This window comes from Balaenoptera physalus (genome assembly GCF_965194825.1).
Source record: "Balaenoptera physalus genome assembly, chromosome: 1".
Lineage (NCBI taxonomy): Eukaryota > Metazoa > Chordata > Mammalia > Artiodactyla > Balaenopteridae > Balaenoptera > Balaenoptera physalus.
The window spans coordinates 47818763-47844148 of record NC_138882.1 but is presented as its reverse complement, the minus strand read 5'-3'; the positions used below and the strand labels follow the sequence as shown (position 1 = coordinate 47844148).

Sequence of the window (25386 nt, the reverse complement as noted above, 5' to 3'; positions counted from 1 at the left end):
CGGGCAGAGGTAAGAGGCGATTGGTCCTCCTAGTGCGTCACGTGATCCCTAGGGGGTTTCCATAGAAACGCTTCTCTGCGGTCCAGTCTAGGGGGTCTTAGGTTGGCTGCGATGGGCACTGGGGGCGGGTGGCCTTGGCTTTGCTGCAGCCGCCGCCGTCCAGGACCTGTCATCGGGGTCCTGCGTAAGGTCCGGCTGGCACGGACTTGCCTGTGAGGTGGGATGGACTGGTTGCCGGACCAAGTCCCCTGCAGTTGGCAGGAGTATGAGGCGGAGTGATGCACGCCCAGCCGCCCAGCATCGTTCTAGTTGTCAGAGGCATCGCTTCGGACTGTGTGCTGCCCGTGGCTTCACTCCCGAGCCGGGAGCCCCTTTCTCGGGGTTGGAACTACGCTGCGCGGCCAGCGGGAGGTCCCCAAGGACGGAGTCGAAAGGTCATATCTTATGTCAGTGCTGTGTAACGGCATAGCGACTGCACCTGCAGAACTCGAATTAGGTATCGTAACCATTGGGAAGGAGGGGGAGGTGTCTGGGTAGGGGCTGGGTTCCGGTGGCAAGACTGGGGTGAACCTGTGGAATTTGGGGTAGGGTCAGTCACTGACATCTTAAAATAAGTGGTTGTTTGGAGCAGGAATGCTAGAAAAGGGTAGGGGCGAGTTTCACTCTCTGGCGCTGAGGGGAAACAAAATGTGTAAGGATTAGTTGAAACCAGACCTTTAAGATTTATCTTTATGGTTTAAGATTTATACGATCCCACTAGGCCAGCTTTTTACTGTATTTGACATCTCCATTTATGAGAGCAAAGCTCTTATTGAGCAGGTAAAAAGCATTAAAACTGAGGAAATGGTAGCTGGATTGTGTGTGTAACACTGAAATACAAATATCTGCAGAATGAAATTAATTTGGACGTTTGTCAGGTTTAGTTTAATTTCACCTCTAGCAGAAGGCCGGCTGCTGCCCTAAGTACCTCAGTCCTTGGTTTCTTGTGCTGTAATTGAAAAGAGAACTGGGCTTAGAATCAGAAAACCCTGGCTCGTGTCTTGACTCTTCCTTCCACTCATAATCTATTGACTGAGGTACACCACTTAAAATTCTGAACGTCAGGTTTCTCATTGCAAAAGTGGGGCTAATAATGTGTACTTAACAAGATTGTTCTGAGGATTAAATACAAGAAAGTGTTTGAAACTCTAAAATTCTGCATAAATATAAATTGCATGTTATCTGTACCATTGATTTTGGCACTAGTCTTATAAATTACTTAATGATATATTGTGTTTTATCTTGCCGCTGGAAGAGAGAGATTCTAGAGGGCAGAGACTGTCTTATATTTCTTTTCTTTTTTTTTAAATTGAAATATAGTTGATTTACAATGTTGTGTTAGTTTCTGGTGTACAGCAAAGTGATTCAGTTATACGTATATATTGTATCTTCCTTTACATCTGACATAAAGCTAAGCATGCAGAAGGTACTCAATACATTCAGGTACTCAATTATTCATTGATGAATGAATAAATGTGACAGACAGTACAGTTTGAGGGTCACACTGAGAATAATGAATCAGAAAGAAGAGGAAGAGAGATCTCAAAGTCAAACCTTTGTTGGACATATATACATACATATGTGTATATATATCTGTATCTATATCAATATGTATATATGATATATATAGATAGATAGGTAGATAGCTAGAGACCCTTCAGGAATGGAATGCATCCTTTTTTCTTGGGAGGAAGAAGCAATATGGCATTTTTCTTTTCCCAATTAAATTACCCTTCTATAAGAATATCATTTAAGTGACAGAAGTGACATTTATTTAAGTCAACACTCAAGTTACGAGCAAACACTGCTAAAAACTCCCCCAAGGGCTGTCTTAAGACAGCAAAGGAAAATTTTCTACCTGTTGGTAATATTTATTTTAAAAAGTCATATATCAAAGTATCAGATCATTACTATGGTGAATGGCATTATATAACTTAGAATAAAGATTTGTTTTAATATTTTTTCTCAGTTTCAATCTTTTGCTAACTCTAGTAAGAGCTAAACAATACAGTTGTTTAAATGCTAAAGATGATTGTACTTTTTGTTCTTCTAAATAAAGATTTTCTTTGAAGAGAAAATTGAACATTAGAAGCACAGTTGAGAACAAATGGAAACAAGGATTCAAGAGCTAATACATCCCTTCTCTTACATTTCTGTTCTTTTGTATTAGGGCTTATTTAGGAAATTTCTTTATTCTCCTTTTCTAGAACTGGGAAAGAGCACCAGAGTAGAAATCAACTTGAGGGAATAGTGAGTGGAATTTTAAAAATCAAGTTGTTCAAGTGTATAATTGTTTTGATTGCTCAGAATTTTGCTCTGTGTGTTGAATGTGTTAAATATAATTAATTACTTCTTAGCCACATAAAGCATATTACATTTGAGATGTAATCGTGTGAAAAATGTCCTTTTCCAATGCAGTATTTTTTTTTTTTTTTAAAAGAGGTAATTCTTTTTTTTTTTTAAACTTTTGGGTTTATTTATTTATGGCTGTGTTGGGTCTTCGTTTCTGTGCAAGAGCTTTCTCCAGTTGCGGCAAGTGGGGGCCCCTCTTCATCGCGGTGCGCGGGCCTCTCACTATCGCGGCCTCTCTTGTTGCGGAGCACAGGCTCCAGACGCGCAGGCTCAGTAGTTGTGGCTCACGGGCCTAGTTGCTCCGTGGCATGTGGGATCTTCCCAGACCAGGGCTCGAACCCGTGTCCCCTGCATTGGCAGGCAGATTCTCAACCACTGCGCCACCAGGGAAGCCCAATGCAGTATTTTTTAATGTCTCACAGTGATAAGTACCTAGTGCCCAGTGGGTACTCAACACCTTTCCATCCAATGAATTAACCTGACAAGTTAATTTTGGAATCATATTTAGAGATAGAGCTTTTTTTAATGGATACATTATCTCCCTACCCTCATTAGCTAATAGTTAACTCTATATAAACCTTTAGGGAAATTTCTTTGTGTGTGTGTGTGTGTGTGTGTGAAGAAACCAGTCCTTAATAATCTTTTAATTAGAAAATATACATTCTTCTACTTTCTTGCAAATTCAAAATTTTTAATGTTGATCATGGCACTTAACTCATTTTAAGTAGTATTTTTCCTATTTTAATTTTTCAAATGAGTGCTTATCCCTGAAATAAAGGATCCATATGGTTTCAAGACATTTTATTTATTGTGCAAATAACCTGGTTTGGTTACTAAAGTAATGCAGAATCTGAATTTTCTCAGGGTTAATGCTGCAATGGTAGTATGTACCTCTTTCTGATTTTCTGTGATGATGCAAAGAGTGAAGGATCTTTTTAGTTAGAAAGGATTTTAATGAAACTATCCCGTAATAGATCTCTCTTTTCAGATATTTTAAACCAAGTACTTTACCTACTATGTGCTTCTTTTCCCCAAATTTGTCAATATTTATTAATTAACAAACCAAAACATTGAGTCCTGTGCACTATTGTTTTTATTATTTGAAGTGGAAGTGAACTCATTGTCAATCAAACATGTCAAAAGTATTATAAATATAAAATAAACAATTTTCAGTTCTGGTAATGATAATTTAATACCACTGTTCTCTAGCAACATAATTATTACAATATAAAAAGTTTTTTAGCATGTTATCCATAGACTATGCTATGGTTTAACGCTTGTACTTAATATCCAAATGAACTGGTTCAGCGTTGAAACACTAACCTTCAAATCTTTGGGTTTTTTCTTTGTGATTAATTTTAGCTTTACATAACTTTATGATTACACACTGAGGTAGAGTAGATAGGGTGAACTATTTTACGATAGGACCTTTATTCTTCAAAGATTAAAACAAATTTTTAATCTGTACTCTTATCTCAGGAAAAAAGTTTAGTGCTCAATCAAAGAATACACCTTGTTTTTTAAACATCATTGTGAATGGGAGTCTTTCTATTTAAAAATTTTTTTACCTGTTTATGATAATCTAAAGGAAAGCTATGGGTTTAAAAATTTACTTATTCTATATTATTTCCCATTACTGGGATCTCTTATTAATGCTAACTGTTGTTTTAAGGCTACACTTATTGTCACAATATACATCGTAGTATTTGAGGTAATGATAATTTACATCTTTTCCAATATTTATATTACATTTATTTATTTTTCTTATCTTGTTGCATTAGCTAGATGCTCAAAAACAGTGTTGAAAAATTGGATAGTAGGCTTCTCTTCTTTGTTTCTATTTTAATGGAAATGTCTTTGGTATTTTACCAGTTTTTATTTCCTATTTCTTTATGATTTTTAGGAATGACTGCTGAAATTATCAAATGCTTTTTTGGGGGATCTAATGCTAAAATCTTATAGATTTGGATCTTTTAATTTGTGAATGTGATGAATTATATTTTTTCTGCACTAAATCATTCCTACATTTCTAGAATAAACTCTATTTGACTATTTTATTACTTCTTAGGTTTGGTTAGTTTATATTTTGTTTACACGATTTCAGAATCTATATGTATAAGACTGGTCCAGAGTTTCACTTCTTTGTGCTATCTTTATCCAGTTTTGATATTAGGATTAGTCTAGCTTTGTAAGATGAATTGAGAAGATTTCACCATTTTTTCTATGCTCTGGAATAGTTTGAATAATAGAAAATTACCATGCTGTTTTTTCTTTGAAAGTTGTAGAATGTGCTTACAAAATTATCTGGGCTTGCTGAGATTTTTAGAGGTAGATCTTTGATCATCTTTATATTCTGTGGTTATTGACTTGTTTGGTTTTTTTCTCCTTCTGAGTCAATTTTAGAATTTATATTTTTCTTAGTAAATCATGCATTTCATCTAGATTGCCAATTTATTGGCAAGAAGTTCCACAAAATATTTTGTACAATTATTTTAATATCTTCCATGACCACAGACATATTGCTTTTCTCATTGCTACTATTAACTATTTAAGCAAAATATTAAAATCAACATATTTTTCTTCTTCCCCCCAACCTGATTATCACAAGTTCTAGTAACATATCTTTACTTCCTATAGAAAGTAGCTATCTCAGACTTATAGGGTTGATAAAATTTGAAAGATCCTATATTTTCTATCCCTTTCTGCTGTCTATCCTTATTCTGTTAATATTTTATGAATAATAACAACCACTTAATGAGTGTTTACTGTGTTTTAGACACTTGGTAAGTAAGCTCTTTACTTATTTTATTTAATCTAGGGCCTAGGAGTTAGTGTTTCCATATTACGGATGAGGAAACAAAGGCTCAGGGAGGTTGTGTAACTCAGCCAATGATGCTCAACTAGCAAGTGGCAGATTCGTATGGGAATTAGGTCTACTTTCAGTAAGTCTCTTAATTCCCAATTCTACTACTTACCTTTTGCTAAAAATAAGGATATAGCTAAGTACCGAGAGTCTAAATAAATCCACACAATAACTTGAAATGAACTATAAATTGTGAACTTTAAAAAACTTATTATAATGATTTTTTAAAAATATATTTGGTTTTCAGATATTCCTGTGAGCCTTCCACACCTTATCTCAGTATTTTGAGACTAGACATAGAGCCTGTTACCTAATATTTAGTCCGCCACAAAAGATGACCTTTTTGTGTGTGTGTGTGTGTGTGTATGGAGAGATCAGTAGGTGTCAATTAGTAATTCCACTTAATTTTTTAAAAATTGTGGCAAAATACACATAACATACAATTTACTATCTTAACCATTTTAAAGTATACAGTTAAGTAGTATTAAGTACATTCCATTGTTGTACAACCATCACCACCATCCATCTCCAGACCTCTTTTTGTCTTGCAATACTGAGACTCTGTATCCATTAAACAATAATTCTTCATTCCACCCTCGCCCCAGCCCCTGGCAACCACCATTTTACTTTCTGAGATGATAAATTTGATGACTCTAGGTACCCTATATAAGTGGAATAATACAGTATTTGTCTTTTTGTGACTGGCTTATTTCACTTAGCTTGATGTCCTCAAGATTCATCTACGTTGTAGCATGTGTCAGAATTTCCTTCCTTTTTAAGGCTGAATAATATTACATTGTATGAATATGCCACACTTTACCCATTCATCCATCAGTGGACAATTGGGTTACTTCCACCTTTTGACTAATGTGAATATTGCTGCTTTGAATATGTGTGTACATATATTTTTTTGAGACCCAATTTTCAATTCTTTTGGGTTTATACCCAGAAGTGGAATTGCTGGATCATTTTTTTGTTTTTGTTTTTTAAGGAACCAGTTCTACTTAATTATTTAAATAGGGTAATAAAGCAATGTTCCCAAGCCTAAGGCCTCTGATTTGGTATATCCCTGAGAGTCAAGGACATCCAAGGTAAGGCAATCTCAGGACTTATGTTTGTTTTGAGGTCCTGGGTAACAAGGAATGGGGGTGGGGAGAGTACCAAAACTCTGGGGTCTAGAACCTACTTAAGTTCTCCACCCCAGCCCACCCAGCCTACCTAGCTCCCAGAGTCTAGAGGATGCCCATTGGTACACTAGTTTGAGCAGGATCACAGAAAAGCCACAGGGCTGGTACTAAATAGATATTGATTTTTCCAGCCTTTATAGTGAGTCCACATTATTATTATCTTGAGAGGCATTAAAGCACTGTGATTAAGAACATGGGTTCTGGAGCTAGACCTCCTAGGTTTGACTCTCAGATCAGCCTTTACTATTTGAGCAATTACTTAAGCTTTCCTTATTTGTAAAATAGGTTCTATAATAATAACTACTTCATAGAATTATTGGGAGGATTAAATGAGTTAATAATTTAAGTACTTAGAAAAATGCCTGACATATAGCTCTCACTAAATGTTAAGTAGTAATAATATTATTTTTAATTAGTATAGGTTACCATTTGGCTTTCCTTAAAACCCTTGGAAACAAGATAAATAACATTCCATTGTGTGAGTTAAACTTTTTGGATTGCATGCACTATGAATCAAGAAAAGATATCTAATATCATTTTAAAGAGATAAGATTTGCTCCCAGGCTACCAGGATTAGATTGTAGCTTGATGAAAAATTAACATCTATAGAAAATCAATACTAGTCATGATAGGAAATGGTTATAGAGGTTTATGTTTTTTCTCACAGCCTTGGCCCACCTAAACACTGTCCAGGGGGCAGGTGCCCTTGTGCATATCTCATCGTTTCATTCCAAGTGGCAGATGTCTGTCCCTGGTAAACAGAGTCTGACAGCACTAAACGTTAGAATCACATTATGAACGCCTCTAATCCACAGAGCAACCTTCTCATTATAGTTTGGCTTTTCATGTAGCTTATGTACATGGAGAGACTGTATAGGCTGGACAACTTGAATATCTGGTTTCATATCCAGTTGTAAGTCTCACTGGAAATCAATTAGCTTTCTGCTTTTATATGTAAATCTTGGGAGTTTTGTTAATCTGGTCTGCCCCTGATTTATAAATCCATTTTCTGTATAATGACTAAGTAAGTGGTGGAGCCTACAACGGTGAGACCCAAACCCTGCACCATGTTTGATTCACCAAGGAAATGTTCCCCTCCCCTGGACTCTCATCAGTTTCTTGGGACCTACTCCCCTGCCTTTTTTAGATCAGCACACCACTAGCTCCTTTAATTTATCGACTTGTATTTTCCTTATTGGAATTACCATATGTGTGGTGGCAGTTATACTTCTTTGCTATCACCATTGCCAGTTTGCTGAGAAAAGGTGGAGCATTCCAATTTCTACTCTTCCCTAAATCCCTGGGCCAGCTTGACACAAACAAGAATCCATTGCATGGTGAACAGGAAGACCTGATCGTTGCACCGTAAGAGCTCACTCCATGGACCTATTGCTCTGATATGTGCCATCTTAGAGCAAAAAGAGCTCAAGGGAACCTTAAAGATGAGCTAGCTCATATCTCTTTTTTTTTTTTTTTTTTTAATTTTTTTGCATTTAAAAAAAAAATTTTTATTTATTTATTTATGGCTGTGTTGGGTCTTCGTTTCTGTGCGAGGGCTTTCTCTAGTTGTGGCAAGCGGGGGCCCCTCTTCATCGCGGTGCACGGGCCTCTCACTATCGTGGCCTCTCTTGTTGTGGAGCACAGGCTCCAGACGCGCAGGCTCAGTAGGTGTGGCTCACGGGCCTAGTTGCTCCGCGGCATGTGGGATCCTCCCAGACCAGGGCTCGAACCCGTGTCCCCTGCATTGGCAGGCAGATTCTCAACCACTGCACCACCAGGGAAGCCCATATCTCTTGTTTTACAGATGAGGAAATAGAGACTACTTGCCTAGGGTCCTATATCTTTATGCTCTCTTAACAGTCTCTTGTCTAAAGCTTGACTCTATTGGCCTGGACTCATGATCTATCAGTAACATTTTTCTTCCTAGCCCCAGTCTTATCTAACCAGTACAAAAATGTAACCGTCAAAAACACTTTTCTTTCCTATTGTTTTGGCAACATTTCCCCCTTTGTTATATACCGCTGATGTCCAGGCTTACATTTGAAATACAAATTCATCATAGATTTCACACTATGTTTCTAACTGGATCCTTTGTATCCTGATTGATACTGTGGTCTTTTTGACCACTTTGGAGACACATCTCATATTAACTAATTGGATGTCCTTTTTTTTTTTTTTTTTTTTTTTTTGAGGAGCCCACAAGGCAAGATGTTTCAGAGCTGTCTCCCCCGGCCCCTCCGACTTACTGACGCTATTAGCTGAGTCACCCACCTGGATCTGTCTACTTTTACCATGATCAGAGATGCTGATTTTGTCATCTTAGGGTCTTTTTAAAGAAAAAACTCTACATCCCAAGTTGTAGACACATGGTTTCATAATCCAATAATAAACTTCAACAGTACCTCTTTAAATAATAATTACTGTATACCCACAATATAATTATATTCTAATCTATAAAAAATTTCAGGTTAACAATAGAAATTCCTTTTAAAATTTTATTCGTGTTTATTTTAATCACAATAGAAAGTTCTATTCTAAACATTTTTCTTTTCTCCCCCTGCCCCCACTTCCTCCTCTCCCTCCTCCTCCTCCTGCTCCTTCAGCATGGAGTATTATGTGCTTTAAGTTTTTTCTTCTAATGGCAAAACTATCTTATTAGCTTAGCATTCATTTTTACACATATTAAGAAAATATTTAGTAGCAAGTTACAGATGAATGCACATTTTTCTTGTAATGCATTTTTACATATTTCTAAGAGGGAGGTGCAGCAAACAGTTAAACGTAAACAAGGGGCTTTAATGTACACGCTCAAAGGGTTAGTCAAGGAGCACTTCTTAGAAGTGTGTTTTGAACAAGATTTTAAGAGACGGTATAGATGTGCACTGGTAAAAAAGAAAGGGGTCAGAAAAAAAGGGAAGTAAAACAAATTATGCATTGAGAAGCTATATCAGAAAAGGGGGGAATGGATTCTATCAAAAAAAGATGTTCATTGCAGTATGATTAAGCAGGCGCTTGGCTGGAACGGAAAAGGAATGTTGGGGCGTGGCGACTGGTAAAGTTATTGAGACGTAGATTCACAGTCTTGCTACCTACGTTTTGCCTGGCTACTGTGCCAGACCCTAAGGGAAAAACAAAGAGGAGAGAGAGACAGTGCTTGATCTACAGGAACCTACACTCTTGCTGATAAGACAGAGCAACAGGAAGGTAGAGGAGGAACCTTAAAAGCCAGTAAGAGTGGCTTGGATTTTATGTGGTGTGTGATGGAAGGCGTTTTGGAGACTTTCATGTATTCTCCTGCCTCTATCATCTGCTCAAGAGGGAAAGATCAAACTGAGCAGGTGGCTGGTTTCAAAAATCAATCTTGGCAGCTATATCTAATCAATTAGCAAAAGAGCTTTTCTCCACACAAACTATTTTGAACCATTTTAGAAAAAAAAAAAAAGTGAGCTGCCTAAAATCTGTCCACGGTTAACAATTAATGGAAAATCACTGATTTGCCTTTGCAGGCAGCACTTAATGTCAGTAACTCAGGCTGTTTTCCAATTTTGCAGTAAATTTTTATACCGAAACCAATTTAGGAAGCTATTTAGTCCATGGGCTTCTTTAGTCGAAAGATGATGTGGGTAGTGTAGAGTAATGACATTTTCTTATCCACATCAGAATATTAGCAAGTTACTAATGGCTCCATTTTGATACTGTCACTTTTAAAATACAGGAGAGAGATCAAGTTGCTTACGGAAACATTGTGGATTATGTTAAAAACAGTGTTGCTTTATAATAGTTGAGATAATAAATAATTCAAGTTTTGCTTTTAGTGTATCAGTTTATCTCCATCTTGGATCAGACCTAAGAGAGAAAGTTCCCAGATTTCTGTTGCCTATCTAATCAAGTCCTCTGGTAGTAGTTTGGTCTCTTGTTGTAGGAATGCCAATTTTAATTTTTCCCTTTCTTCTTCTTTTCATCTGCCTCTTTGCTACTAGCAAACTGTTCGGTGATTTCTACTCTCTCCACTGGAATTCCAATGGGAGGCCTTCTGAGATCATTGGTTTCCTGGAATGATATTTGAGGCATATTTAAGTGCTTTATGATATTCCTGGGTTTATGTGGGTTTTGTCCTACATGGATTGGTGGTAGGTTTCTGAAAGGCACCAGTACGAAAATGACAGGAACCCTGGGGTCTCGGGTCAGATTGGGTTGCAGTTGTCCACTTGTCACTTGAAAAGACTGTCTGGGAAAGACATTGTTTAAGTGGTAGCCCTCTAAAGCTGCCCGAGCTTTTATGTTCTGATTCTCTTTTGCCTGGGGAAGAATATTGGTGAAATAGGGTTTCACCCCTGTTATGGCATTGATTTCATATGCATTGTGCCTGTCTGCCAGTGCTCTCCCGGTTAAAATGGGCTGGAAAACAGTCACTCCCGACATACCACTCACAAAGTTGTTGAGGAGAGAATGCCAAATCCCACCACTTATTGGGCTCAAAGTGACCTGTGGCCATAAACTGGCCAGGCTCCGGAGAGCTTCGCGGTTCCACGCGGAGGCAGGAAATTCAGCCTCAGTATGATAGAGCTGAGAAAAGTAAATACTAAGAGTGACGTCTGGATACATTACCAGGAAATTGTACATTTTGCTGATGCAGCAGTGGTTAGCTTCGTTGCAAGGGGAGTTGCTGGAATACAGAATGATATGCCTGATGCCGTCGTTGTTGTGTATGGCGGAGTCAAAGTAACCATTTATCTCAAATAACATTGATTCCGGATGGGTATCATTCCCAGTGCAACTGCTAGCGTGGCCCTTTTGCACCAGGCTTCCAGAAGAAGTTTTTAGTTCATAGAATGTGAGGTGTTTTGTTTGAGGATATGTTGGTCCGTAAGGGAATCCAAAAATCTGATAAAATTCTGTGTAGGGAACTCTTGCTTCTTCACCTGTCCGAATATGGTAAGGACAATTAGAGCAATCGAGAGAGAATCTCAGCCAGTAATAAGGTTTTACTATTGTTCCACGATTGGCTAGGTATTCCTCATATAAGGGCTCCATTGCTAGTTTTATTGTCTTCTAGCTGCAACCCTAAACAAGGAAGAGAAATTATATATAAAACCGATGCAGGGAAAAATGAAAGACAATGCATTAATCTATTGAACCATACTTTTCTTTAAAGGAATTAGCCTAGCAACTATGGTAGCATCTTTGATTCTAAAAGATAGTGATTTATAGCCATAGATTAGAAAGTTCAGGATTCTAATCCTGAGGATTAGACAGATCCTGGGTAGGAGACAAAAAAGAAAGGCACAATACACTTTTACCTATTCCATAGATTCTGAGACAATAGAGCAAATGGGTTAACAGTGCAAGTTCTAGAAACAGACTGTCTTGTTTCAAATCTAGGCTCTGCTGCTTACCAGCTTCGTGACTTTTGGCAAGTTATAGAACGTCTAGGAGCCACAGCTTCCTTCTCTGTAAAATGAGGATAAGAATAGAACCTATCTCACAAGATTATGTCGAGGATTGAATGATGGAATAAATATAAAATGCTTTATTATGTGCCTGACACATATTGAGGACTCGATACATACTAGCTCTCAGTAGTAACAGTATAAATCCCCCAGGTTATCATGATTCCGGTTTATGACAGTACGAAGAAATAAGCAGGGGTTTTGCATTTTGTTCATAATATTCTTCCTTTGATTCTTTTCTGAATATGAAAGTATCTAATATATTGTGCGGAGGTTTTGAGTGTGCTTTCATTTAAAATCAGCTATTTCTTCAAATCATTGGCAATAAGTTGGAGGTGGCTTTCTTTTGGGGAATAGAATCTTAGGGTCTATTTTGCTTAATGGTAAAGACTTCTTGGAGAAGTGCCACTTGAGTATTCTTTGGGTTGTGGACCCTCATTCATTGACATTTGAGAGTTTTATTTCCAGTGGGTGGGTCTTATTAGAGCATTTTGGAAACTTTACTATTCTGGGAAGCAAAGATGATTCTTCAGGATATTCCAAATAAATAATTTCTTGGATGTTAAGCCCCCAAAGTTGAGATTTTAAGTAATGGTTTTTCCTTTACAAAAACATCCCGTCAGTATCATTGTTCCTAAGCAGCAGCCAAGGGCATTATAATATAGTTTTAGAAACATTTTAAAGTAACTTTTTATTTTACAAGTATTACGTGTTTCTTTTGTAGAATATTTTTTAAAATGCTGATACATAAAAAAAAAACCTCATACCACTTTGTATCAGTTTACATTCCCATCACTGTTAACAGGTCTATTCCCCCCAGTCTTTTTGCTGTGTATGTTTGCAATGCACAACATAATTAAACCATGTTTTATACTTTGTTTTTTCACTTCGTATTATGTCATGAGGTTTTTCTTCAAAAACACAATGTTCATGGCTATTTTATCACAAAACTATAACAGGTTCTTTCCTCTTATCATTATTATAAATAATACTTTGATGAACATTTCTGTAAATAAATCGTTCATGTCTCCAGTTCTTTAATGTAGAGAACTAAAAGTTGTATTATTAGATCAAGCTTTGTCAGATTGTTTCCTAGGATGATGGACCAATTTTATCACTGTCTCCCAGTGTTGTTTATTATGCCCTTTGTCAATTTGAGAAGTGAGCATCAGTATCTCTTTATGGTTATACTTTGTACCTTTTGAATTCCTGGTGAAAAGGTACGAAGTATACCTTTTTACATGCTTATTTGTCTGTAGTATTTATTATTCTGTGAAAGATATATGATCCCTTACCATTTTCTTTTTTGTTTGAGGTTTTTCTGATTGATTTGCAATAACTCCTTATGTATCAAGAACATTAGCTGTCATATTTGTTGCAAATATTTTACCTGGTTTATAGAGCCTTTTAATTATGCTGATGGTATTTTTAATTGAGCCAAATTTTACATTTTATGTGGTCTAATTACCATTATGATTTATTTTTTACTACTGTATTTAGAAAAGACTTCCCATCAAAGAGGAGTTTAAGTATTCCCCGTTATTTTCTTCTAGTATGTATGGTTTGTACATTAAACTCTTTGTCCAGGCAGCAAAATGAATAAAGCAGAAAAATTTAAAGGGATAAACTGACCATTGCAACAAAATTAATTTCTCACTTTTCGAAATCTAATTTATCACTTCAAAAGTATTTATTATAGCCTCTCATATGGAAGCTCTTTGATCAACTTCTGTCTTCCTCAACCCAGATCACCTCAGTATTTGTATTTGATAGAGCCTGATCTCCAGGCTGAAATCTGCAGAGTTCCTCTGCTAACCCTGTCCTGGGCAGAAAATATTTTAGGAGCTTCAGTCCAGCTCTTGATGGGATATGACTTTACCCATGTCACCATTATCCTAATGGCTGATATCTCTTCAGTAACTCTGGGCACCGCATACCCATCAAATTCCAGATTTCATCTAATCTCTGACATGTCAACTTAGTCCATAGAATTGGGTGTTTACCTCAGTTGGCTCCTTAGTGCTATATTTTCCTGCCCTGAGGCTTCTTACACCTTGCATAGATTTTCCATGGGATCCTGGACTCTTTTCCTTCTTAACTCTTGGCAGCGGGCTGATCACCTAGAACCCGACAGCATCTCCTGCTTGATCCTGAGTGTTGTTTTCTCCTTGGATCTGTTCCTCTCTCAGCCTTACTCATGAAACTGGATCTCTCTGAATATCAAAACTTGCTGAAACCAAGCCCAAAGTCTCACTCCCTTTTGAATATTGTGCCCTGAATGTGGTCTGCCATTGGGTGGTTACAACTTAAATTACAATGTCAACTCACCCATAGGAAATTTACAGGTTGATTTGGTTAAAATGTTATGGAAGCGGTACCAAGAGGCCCTTTTCTGCCTTTCCTTTTTTTTTTGGAGCAGGGTGTGCAGAGATAACTATATGTAATAGTCCCAGAATTATCCTTCTGGGAAGAAGAAGTCTTTGTGTTTTCAAGATAAAGACAGTATGGAAAGTCCTGATTGCTTTTCTAAGCACGCCTTCCTTTGCCTCCCTCTCCTATGGCTATTTTAGCCATGAATGATGCATCATTACTGTCTTAAAGGAGATCTTGAGGACTAGTGGCTTTTATATGTAATGATGGGAGTTCTGGAGTTTCCTTCTTGCTGATGGCTTTTTAGGGTCAACCAACGGCGGTTCCCTATTGGCAAGTCTTCACTTTTTCAGAAGATTTTAATCACCCTCATCTGAAGGGGAAGCAGGAAAGAATTCCTGCCTCCTTTGAACACTTACAGGATTTGTAGTTTATATCATCAATTTGCCATTTACGACAGACTGTCTTGTCTTGTTAACTTTTGGTATCTGACCTTTCGTTCTCTCCTAATCAGGCTGAGACATGTCCTGTTTAGCCCAGGGACTACCTCAGGCACCTTGATTGGTTCGCAGGCCTGGTTGGCTAAGACTTGTTTCCCCACCTTCCTGTGTCCCTACCGCCTAATCCTTTCCCTTCTGCTTTGTCTGTGCTTGGGAAATGCATGTTGCCCTCAGTCAAGCAGATCCACTGGCAGTAGGAAGTAGAGAGCTGCAGAACCCAGCTCCTGGCATCTACTCCCTGTGAGTGGCCCCCTGGGCTACGGCTGTGAGAGGACAGCCTTCCTTAGTTTAACACAAATGTTCCATACATGAGGACAATCTGCTTTCTTTTCACTCAACTAGGATTAGTGAGTGCTGGTAAAGCACAGTTTGCACTGGAGTAATTGGAAAATGGAGTTTGCCCTTCCCAATCTGTGCGCAATCTGTTAGCAGCTAAAAACAAATGTTAGCAGTTATAATTACCATCATTTTGTCTCCAGGCTTGGATCACATTCCAGGTGTTCTAGGAGTTGGTCCATTCCCTTTTTTTTTCCCCCTTTAAGTCCCATACCCTGTTTCAAGTAGCTTCAGCGGGCAATTGTGTTGTAAAATTCACCTCCTGTATCGGTTCAGGACTCTTTCGCAGTTTGTGTCTGTCAGTTCCTTTGAACTTGGCCGTCCTGAGTTAGAAAGACCTTGCTGAGGTGTGGCGGCCTCTAAGAACGCTGTTGACTTGGTGCCATGGTAACGTTTGCGAAGTAGCTACTGCTAGGATACGGCTCTGACGCTTATTACTTTATTTGCATTTCAAACCACCTGTTCCAAAGATGAAAATATACATGAATGCATATTCCATTCTGGATTAAAGTGTAATATCTTACTGTTTAAGTGAACACGTTGGGGTTTTTCTCCCTCTGGCTGCGAGAATCAAGTTCTGAGCTCAGCACCTTTGTTCTGATCTAGAGTAGGTGCCAAGCTTGGGGTGTGGACAAGATTTGTTGGTCCTGTTACCTGTTGGAGGTGCCGGGGCCCCCTCCTTGGGAGGCTCACGCTTCTGTGAGAGGGAGGCCCCTGCAAAAGGAGCAGAGACTAGACTTCCCCAAAGGGAGGCACTTTCTACTAATAGCCCCACAGTCCCTGAAGCCAGGGCGGGGCGGGGTTGGGGGGGAGCTCTTTATTTTGTCCAAACCTGGGTTACTCCGTGCTAGCAGTTTCCCTCGTCTTACACATTCCCTGGGAGACTCTTGCCATTATGTGTGTGGTTCCCTCCAGTTTAAGACAAGCTTTGCCCCTGTATCAGCTGCGGCCCTTCCTCTGTGGCTGATGGAAGAGCCACTCCTCCTTCTGCATGCCTTCCCCCTGCCCCCTTCATCTCCACACCGTCTCCCAGGGCACTCGACGTGTTGATAATCATGATTCACTGTGGTCACCCTCATTATTCCCCCTCCCCTCTTCCTCAGCCCACTCGAAGGAGTGCGTGGTGATCACTATTATGTATTTCCATTAGTTACCACCCAAAGTTCTTAAGCATATGTACTACTCTAAAAACAATCCATCAGGGATGATGGAAGCACCTAGAAGTCTCCTTGCTGCAGCATCACCACTCAATTTTGTTTCTCATGGTCCAACTTCCAGTCTCCACAATAGCAACAGCCCTTTCCCTTCTCCTCTCGGAGGCTCCTTCTAGCGTCAATATTTTAAGTTGATCTTTGTGCCTTTTATGGGTCTCAAGTGTATTCATTACCTCCTCAGCTAGCTAATTTTCAGTGACATTTGCCTTCTTTGGTGCTTGCTCACTCTACTGCATCCCATTCCTTCCCCACCACTGGCCACTGGTCATGCCTTTCTGTCCCTACTTCTTGCCTCCATTTTTGCCTGCTAACTCAGTGAACTGGTAAATATAAAACCAAAAGTTGATCCTCAAATTTCACCTTTTATTTGGCCTTAATAAATGATATTCCACTTAAAAATATTACCTTAAAAATGAGCCTCTATCCACTAGTATATTTACCAATTGCATTTTAAGGTAATTTTAGAGATAGGCAATCCCAAGTAGCCAGCCAGTTTTTAAAACAGCTCTATTGAGGTGTAACTGACAGATAAAATTGTATATATTTACCGTGTATAACTTGATCTTTTGATGTATTTGTATGTTGTGAAATGATTGTTATTTATAACAATAAAGCTAATTAACATTTTAATCACCTCATATGTGTAAGAGATCATGCAGTATTTGTCTTTCTGTATTTGGTTCATTTCACTTAACAGAATGCCCTCCAGGTTCATCCATGTTGTTGCAAATGGCAGGATTTCCTTTTTAAAGGCTGAACAATATTCCATTGTATGTATATACCACGTTCTTTAACCATTCATCTGTCAACAGACATTTAGGTTGTTTCCATATCATCACTGTTGTGAATAATTCTGCAATGAGTAAGGGAGTGCAGATATCTCTTTGAGATCCTGATTCCAATTCTTTTGGTTAAATACCCAGAAGTGGGATTGCTGGATGATATGGCAGTTCTATTTTTAATTCTTTGAGGAACCACTATACCGTTTTCCATAATGGCTGTACCAAATTACATTCCCTCCAGCAATGTGCAATGATTCTCTTTTCCCCATCTTCACCAACACTTGTTATCTTTTGTCATTTTGATAATAGCCATCCTAACAGGTGCTAGGTGACATCTCATTGTGGTTTTGATTTGCATTTCCATGATGATTAATAATGTTTGAGCACCTTTTCATATACCTGTTGGTCATTTGTATGTCTTTTGAGAAATGTCTGTTCAGGTCCTTTGCCCTTTTTTAAGTCAGATTGTTTTGTTTTTGTTTTTGCTGTTGAGTTGTATGAGTTCCTTATACATTTTGGACATTAACCCCCTATCAGATATGTTGTTTGCAAATATTGCTTGCCATTCTGTGGGATGCCATTTTACCCTAAGTTTATTTTGTTGTGCAGCAGCTTTTTAGTTTGATGCAGTCCCACTTGTCTATTTTTACTTTTGATGCCTGCACTTTTGGTGTCATATTCAAAAAATCATCACCAAGATCAATGTCAAGAAGTTTCCCCCTATTTTTTCTTCTAGTAGTTTTACAGTTTAAGCTTTTACATGTAAGTCTTTAATCCAATTTCATTCTTTTGCATAAGCCACCATTTTTTAAGCTACTGTTTTTTTTTTTTTTTACATCTGTTAGTTTTGAAAACTCTAAAGGAGACTGACTTTGCAAAGCTTCCTTTAGGTTGCACAGAATGACTTTTAAAGCTGAATTTAATCACAGAGAAACAAAGGACCTTGATCATGGGATTCCTGCTCACAATTATTATTGCTGAGTTGACATTTATAGGAAGGGAGAAGGGTTGAAGAAACATCTGGATTCCCAAACAGACTTCTTTCTTCTGTCTTCCTTTGTTAACTTGCCATGTTTCATCTTTAGTCAGATGAGTTATGATATATATTATCTATATAAAAGTAATATGAAATTATAATGAAGAAGCTTATAAAGGCCAAATTCTTTTACACTGATATATGTTTCTAAAAGACCTTTACTTAGTTTAGTTGTGAACTAAAATTTGTTTCTAATCTATGTTCTGGCATCCCAATTTGGGATATATCCAAGATGGCTTATGTGTTGCTAGTTGCTTCATATAAGGTGACTTTATATTTAGGTGGAAAAAAGTAAAACAATTTCTATGTTATTGCTAAAATATTTCACTTTTATTTGAATGTACTGTGCCCAATTAATTATATAATTCATTGCTTTCATTGCAGTTTGGTTGACACTGAATAATGATGTCCACATTCATGTAGCAGTAACAAACTATTTCAAAAAAGAAACTGAAGAAAAAAAGCAAGCATGAAATAAAGAAGAGCAGAGAGTTCAGTAGGTTTCATGAAGTTCACTACAGAATTAGGTGGGAAAGATGAGATAAGTGTTAGGGTTGAGAGGAAAGGGAGATAAAATAGCAGAGGATGCATCTTCTAGCTTGGGGTCATAAGAAGAATGGCCACAGGGTGGCAGCACAGTCTTAAGAGCGGGAAACTTTCTGTTGGCCCGCCCTTAGTTTGCTAAAACCACAGTGTGTGTGTATGTGTGTGTGTGTGTGTGTGTGTGTGTGTGTGTGTGTGTCTCCCAACAGTTTATTTTATCCCTTTATTTATTTTTTAACTTTTTTAAATTTTTATTTATTTATTTATTTATGGCTGTGTTGGGTCTTCGTTTCTGGGCGAGGGCTTTCTCTAGTTGTGGCAAGTGGGGGCCACTCTTCATCGCGGTGCGCGGGCCTCTCACTATCGCAGCCTCTCTTGTTGCGGAGCACAGGCTCCAGACGCGCAGGCTCAGTAGTTGTGGCTCACGGGCCTAGTTGCTCCACGGCATGTGGGATCTTCCCAGCCCAGGGCTCGAACCTGTGTCCCCTGCATTGGCAGGCAGATTCTCAACCACTGCGCCACCAGAGAAACCCTTTTTTTAACTTTTTATTTTATATTGGAGTATGGTTGATTAACAATGTTGTGTTAGTTTCAGGTGTACAGCAAAGTGATTCAATTATACATATACAAGTATCTATTCTTTTTCAAATTCTTTCCCCATTTAGGTTGTTACATAATATTGAGCAGAGTTCCCTGTGCTATACAGTAGGTCCTTGTAAAACCACACTTTTTTTCTCAGAATTCCTCCATGTTGGTTTTCCCCATTATCCTAGGGAAACACCAACAGATGTTCAGAATCAAAGGTCACTCCTAAAACTTAAACTGAGGAAAAATGCAGCATGAGGCACTATCTTTACTCCCAGATTCTGTATAGATGCTCTAAAAAAGGTTTCAAACTATCTGTGAGGAAGGACCAACTTAAGTAAGCAAATCACCATACACTAATAATTTTGTAAAATTTCGATGAAAATGATTGTATTAGAAATGGTCAAAAAGACATTGAAATCATAAGCTTATTATTATTATTTTTTTAATAAATTTATCTATTTATTTATTTTTAGCTGTGTTGGGTCTTCGTTTCTGTGCGAGGGCTTTCTCTAGTTGCGGCAAGCGGGGACCACTCCTCATCGCTGTGCGCAGGCCTCTCACTATCGCGGCCTCTCTTGTTGCGGAGCACAGGCTCCAGACGCGCAGGCTCAGAAATTGTGGCTCACGGGCCCAGCTGCTCCGCAGCACGTGGGATCCTCCCAGACCAGGGCTCGAACCCGTGTCCCCTGCATTGACAGGCAGACTCTCAACCACTGCGCCACCAGGGAAGCCCCCATAAGCTTATTTTTAAAGTAAGTAGTTCAACAGGTATTATCAGATGAACATATAACAATTTTTAAATTACATTTTAATAAATATAAACAGAACTTGTCTATTTTTGCTATTTTTGCCTGAGCTTTTGATGTCATATCCAAGAAATCATTGCCAAGACCAATGTCATGAAGCTTTCCCTCTATGTTTCCTTCTAGAAATTTTATAGTTTCAGGAATTAAGTTGAAGTCTTTAATCTATTTGGAGGGTTTTGTGTGTGTGTGCATGTATGGTTTAAGATAGGGTCCAGTTTCATTCTTTTGCATGTGGATATCCAGTTTTCCTAACACCGTTTGTTGAAAAGACTATCTCTTCCCCATTGTGTAATCTTGGCGCCCTTGTCTAAGATCATTTGACTGTATGTGGGTGGTTTGTTTCTGGGCTTTCTATTCTGTCCCAGTGACCTATATGTCTGTCTTTATGTAAATATAAACAGAACAAGCATAACACAGAATAAAAAGAGAAAAGAGTTACCAAAACTATTTACATTGTTTATTGAAAGTATATGTATAGATGATTAATACAGAGATTACTATTACTATATTCTACAATTATATTAAACAAAACATTTATGAAGGATATAGTAAATCTCTATATTCAATGTCCTATATATGTACATTTTATGGACATCATGTATATCCATTTAAAATTTTTTATTGTGATCAAATTGCTTCTTGCTCGTTACTTTATCCAGTCCAGGTTCAATTGATGATAACAGTATTTGCAGTATATAATGTATATCCAGACTGTTTCTATGTTTGTTTTAATAGCATCATAATAGAGAAAGCCAGTTTCAAGAGGTATGCTGATAGGAATAGACAAAGAGATCTTAAAGCAATTTCACCAGCTGAAGATATTCATTTTTAATGTTTTTTAAAAACAAAGCCAGTGATGTAGTATTTTCAAAATTCACTGTCAATGCTTCATCAGTGGCCAGTTCCAACAATTTATCCTGTAAAGTTATATTAAATTTAAATTATATTTCAATGAATGAGTTTACGGTTCCATGAATTTCCTATGCATGGATCTTCTTTTGATGGAGTATAAAAATTTTAAACATTCTATCAATCCTGTCAGGTGTTTGGTAATCATTTTGTGCAGATGTGCAATATCAAAATCATTACCTGCTGCATGGATAATTGTTGTTAACTTATGAAACATGACATAACAATCTGTGAAAACTGTTCTTCCATGCTTCTAATGTTTATTTTGACTTTTCAGTCATCTGCTACTGGAAAACATGTTGCATTTCTTCCTTGTTTGGAAATATTAAGATTATTAACATAACAAAGATTTCAGAAAAATAGGCGAGTCTGGCTGTCTAATACATATCATTAAAAAGTTGAGCCCAAACTGGTTTCTTATTTATCAGTAACTCTGAATTTATTCAACGTCCAAACATTCTCTACAGAACTTTTTTCCTAGATAACCACTGTACCTAGTATACAATTACAGTTGTTTGTGATCAGCTTCTATATTATCACATAAAGAGAATACTCTCAAATGGAATGCATTAGCTTTTATGTAATTCATAATTTTTACTATGTCACTAAGCACATTATTTAGTTTGGCTGACTTTTTTTCATAGTAAGATTTTCTTGATGAAGGAAGAAATGTGTCGCTTTACATTTTGGCTCAAACTCCTTAATCTGAGCAATTACTCTAGAACCTTCTCCTACACAAGATTTAAACTCTGAATCACATGTACTGATATAGATCATACAGGGTCATATCAAATTTCTCTAAAGTTTTCTAAATACGTTCAATTTCTATACTTATCTTGTTCACACTGATAGCAGTTTAGGATGGGCACTGGTTCACAGATTCAGCTTTGAGTGATATTGCTTTCATGTGCTTCTTCAGTCCCACTTAAGTCACTATTGGGTAGTGATTGTACTTAACTAAGTTCACTGAATTTTATTTAGGTTAATTCCTGTCTAGCTTATAATATAAACGATAAAGAATTTAAATGAAAATATCGTTTGTTGAACTGAGATGAACATTTACTGAATGCCTACTCTGCCAAAAATTTTACATGCCTTACATCCTTAAGAGGTGATGTTATTACAATTTCCATTTTACAGATAAAGAAACTGAGGTTCAGAGTGTTTAACTAATGCTCAAGATAACATAGCCAGTAATCGGTAAAGCTGGGATTTGAGCACTCTACAACTCTTTTCTTTACACCAGGATCTCTCCATCAAGCAAAAAGAAAATAATTTCAAATTAATGACCTAGCCTTAAGATGAATGGGAAAAATTATATTTCAAAAGTGAGACAATGATAAAGACAGCAAAGAGAAGAAAATGTAGGAAAAGTGTATCATAATAAAATGATAAGTGTGTGTGGGAAAACAGCTGAAAATGTTTGTGGCAAGAGGAAAGAAATTTTAAAAATGAACTTTATTGAGGTATCATTTACATATAATAAAGTGCACCCATCTCAAGTGTACAGTTTTATGAGTTTTGACAAATGTATGTACTCGTGTTACCATCATTACAATAAAAATAGAGAACATTTCTATCAGTCCCAAATTTCCCCTGTGTCGCTGCCTTCCCTATTAATCACCGTCCCCCATGGCTCTAGGGAAGTTTCATCTATTTGCTGTTACTGTAGACGAGATTTGTGTTTTCCAAAGTTTCACATAAATGGACTCATGAAGTATGAACTCTGGGTCTTTCGCTTATAGCTTAGCATAACGTTTTTGAGAGTCATTGTGTAATTATGTATAGCAGTAGTTTGTTCCTTTTTAATACTGAGTAATATTCCATTGTATAGATATACTATAATTCATCTATTAATCTGTTGATGAACATTTGTATTGTTTCTAGTTTTGGGTGATTATAAAAAAAGCTGCTCTGAACATTCATGTCCAAGTGTTTGTGCGGACATGTGTTTCTTTCTTTTGGGCAAATACTTAAGATTGGAATTGCTAGGTTGTATGATAAATGCATCTCAACTTTCTAAGAACTGCCGAACTGTGTTCCAAAGTGATTTATTATTTTATATTCCCACTAGCAACATATGAGCATTCCAGTTATTCCATATCCTTGCCAACATTTGATATTGTCAGTGAAAGGAAGTATTTAACATATCAATTTAGAAAGACGAGTTTCTTTTAAGCTTGTCATTTGACAGGAAGGGAAGGAATAGTGGATGAGATTCTGTAGTACTTCTGTTCCTTCATTTGGATAGCTAATGCTCAATAAATCTCCAAGGGCACCATACTTATTGATATTTAGCTTATCACTGCTTTCAGCTCCTCTTGTCCCAATCTCTTCCAATTGAAGTCATTGATAGCGCTGAGCTGAGCTCAGTTCAGTCTTCTCCCTCAATTAGGACAGAGTATGTGGCAGCTGAGAGAAAATATTATGATCATAGACTCAGTAGAAGATAAGGTGAGCTCTGAAAATCCTCCAAGTGGTTGCTGTTAAGAAGTCTATTGAGTCTAACTGTTGTTTCACTATAGATATATTTTTTTAGCCCTATAATATTGTTTTGATTATTGTGTAAGATTCAGGTGTATAGCATTGTAATTCTACATCTGTGTACACTACAAAGTGGTCACTACCACAAGTCTAGTTACCATCCATCAACATACAGTTGACCCCCTTCACCCATTTCACGCACCCTCAGCACCCTTCCCCTCTGGTGATCACTAATCTGATCTCTGTATCTACGAGTTTGTTTTTGTTTTATTTTGTTTACTCATTTGTTTTGGTTTTCTAGGCTTCACATATAAACGAAATCATATCTGACTTATTTCACTTAGCCTAACACCTTCAAGGTCCATCTATGTTGTCACAAATGGCAGGGTTTCATTCTTTTTTATGGCTGAATAGTATTCTAATGTGTATATATGCTACATCTTCTTTATCCATTTATCCACTGATAGACATTTAGGTTGTTTCCATATCCTAGCTATCGCATATAATGCTGCAGTGAACATAGGGGTGCATATATCTTTTTGAATGAGTGTTTTTGTGCTGTTCAGGTAAGTACCCAGAAGTGGAATAGCTGGGTCATATAATAGTTCTGGTCTCAGTTCTTTGAGGGATCTCCATACTGTTTTCCATAGTGACTGTACCAATTTACAGTCCCACCAACGGTGTAGGGTTCCCTTTTCTTCATATCCTCTCCAACATTTGTTATTCCTTGTCTTTTCAATAATAGCCATTCTATTATAACATGTGTGAGACATAGTCTCATTGTGATTTTCTTTTGCTCTTTATAGATAATTTATGTTTTCTCTGATAACTTTTAAGACACTTTCTTTGCCTTTCATATTTTGTAGTTTCCAGTGTGATGTGCTTAAGGTGTGGATTTAGTTTTATTTATCCTGCTTGAAACTCAAATTTGGTAATCCTTATTTCTCATTAATTCTGGAAAATAGCCATTATCTCTTAAAAAATTTTAATAGGGAATTCCCTGGAGGTCCAGTGGTTAGGACTCTGTGCTTTCACTGCCAAGTGCTTGGGTTCAATCCCTGGTCAGGGAACTAAGATCCCACAAGCGGTGTGGCCAAAAAAAATGTTTTTTAAATAAACATTTTATTTGTAAATAGTTTCAAACTTAGAAGAAAGTTGCAAAAGTAAACATAGTAACAAGGAACATTCCTAGACCTTTTATCCAGATTCACTTACTGTTAACATTTACATCATTTGCTTTGTCATTTGTGCTTCTTGACATCTCCTTTGTTCTCTCTCCCTGTCTCTCTCTCTCTCTCTCTCTGTATTTTTTTCTGAACTATTTTATGTCATTCATTATCTCTTTAAATATTCCTCTCCTCCATTTTCTCTTCTTTTGGAACATGGATTAGGTATATGTTGAAACTTCTCATTTATCCTGCATGACTCAATTTGTCTGTTGTAATTCCAGTTATTCATCTTTCAGTGTCACATTCCAGGTATTTTCTCCAGATCAGTCATCTAGGTCTCCATTTTTTTCTACAGGTCTGTTAATCTGCTGTTTAACTCACTTTATTGAGTATTTAAAGTCAATGAGTGTATCATTTCTAATTTTATTTTGTGCTTGTATTTTTCTCCATTTTTATATTTTTGGGTTTTTCGTCTTTATTTTAAATGTTCTTATTATATAGTCTGTAACAAATAATTCAGTTATCTCTAAAGTTCTTGTGGGTTTAACTCTGTTTTTTGTTATTTCTGCCTATTCTTGCTTATGGTGGATTGCTCCTTTGGGTGTTGTAAAATTTTGTTTTCTCAGTCATGCTTGGTGGAGATCCTGTGTGGCCTGCACTGAAGGCATATCTCTCCAGAGCAGTGGTTCTTAGTCTTTGCTGCACATTGGAATCACCTAGTGAGCCTTTAAAATTAGGATGGCAGGTTGAACCCCAGA

The 25386-nt window shown here is 37.3% G+C and overlaps 2 protein-coding genes and 1 long non-coding RNA gene across 4 annotated transcripts in view; 1 reads left to right on the top strand and 2 right to left on the bottom strand.

The window, feature by feature from the left end:
- Positions 1-25386, bottom strand: part of LOC309666529 — a 218886-nt gene that overhangs the window by 103533 nt on the left and 89967 nt on the right. The gene's annotated exons all lie outside the window — the stretch shown is intronic.
- The window catches only part of RGL1 (ral guanine nucleotide dissociation stimulator like 1), a 281027-nt gene continuing 255724 nt past the window's right edge, over positions 84-25386 (top strand). Inside the window, exon 1 of one of the 2 annotated variants that reach the window (XM_082472912.1) lies at positions 84-496. The gene's annotated coding sequence lies outside the window, so the exon portion shown is untranslated. The remainder of the gene's footprint in view (positions 497-25386) is intronic. The other variant, XM_082472911.1, reaches the window with a different exon arrangement.
- On the bottom strand, positions 7919-17468 carry APOBEC4 (apolipoprotein B mRNA editing enzyme catalytic polypeptide like 4). Its single transcript, XM_082473375.1, has 2 exons — positions 15224-17468; positions 7919-11505 (listed from the first exon to the last, which is right to left on the bottom strand). Exon 2 carries the CDS (start codon positions 11473-11475, stop codon positions 10375-10377), a length of 1101 nt encoding a protein of 366 aa, XP_082329501.1. The 5' UTR covers positions 11476-11505; positions 15224-17468; the 3' UTR covers positions 7919-10374.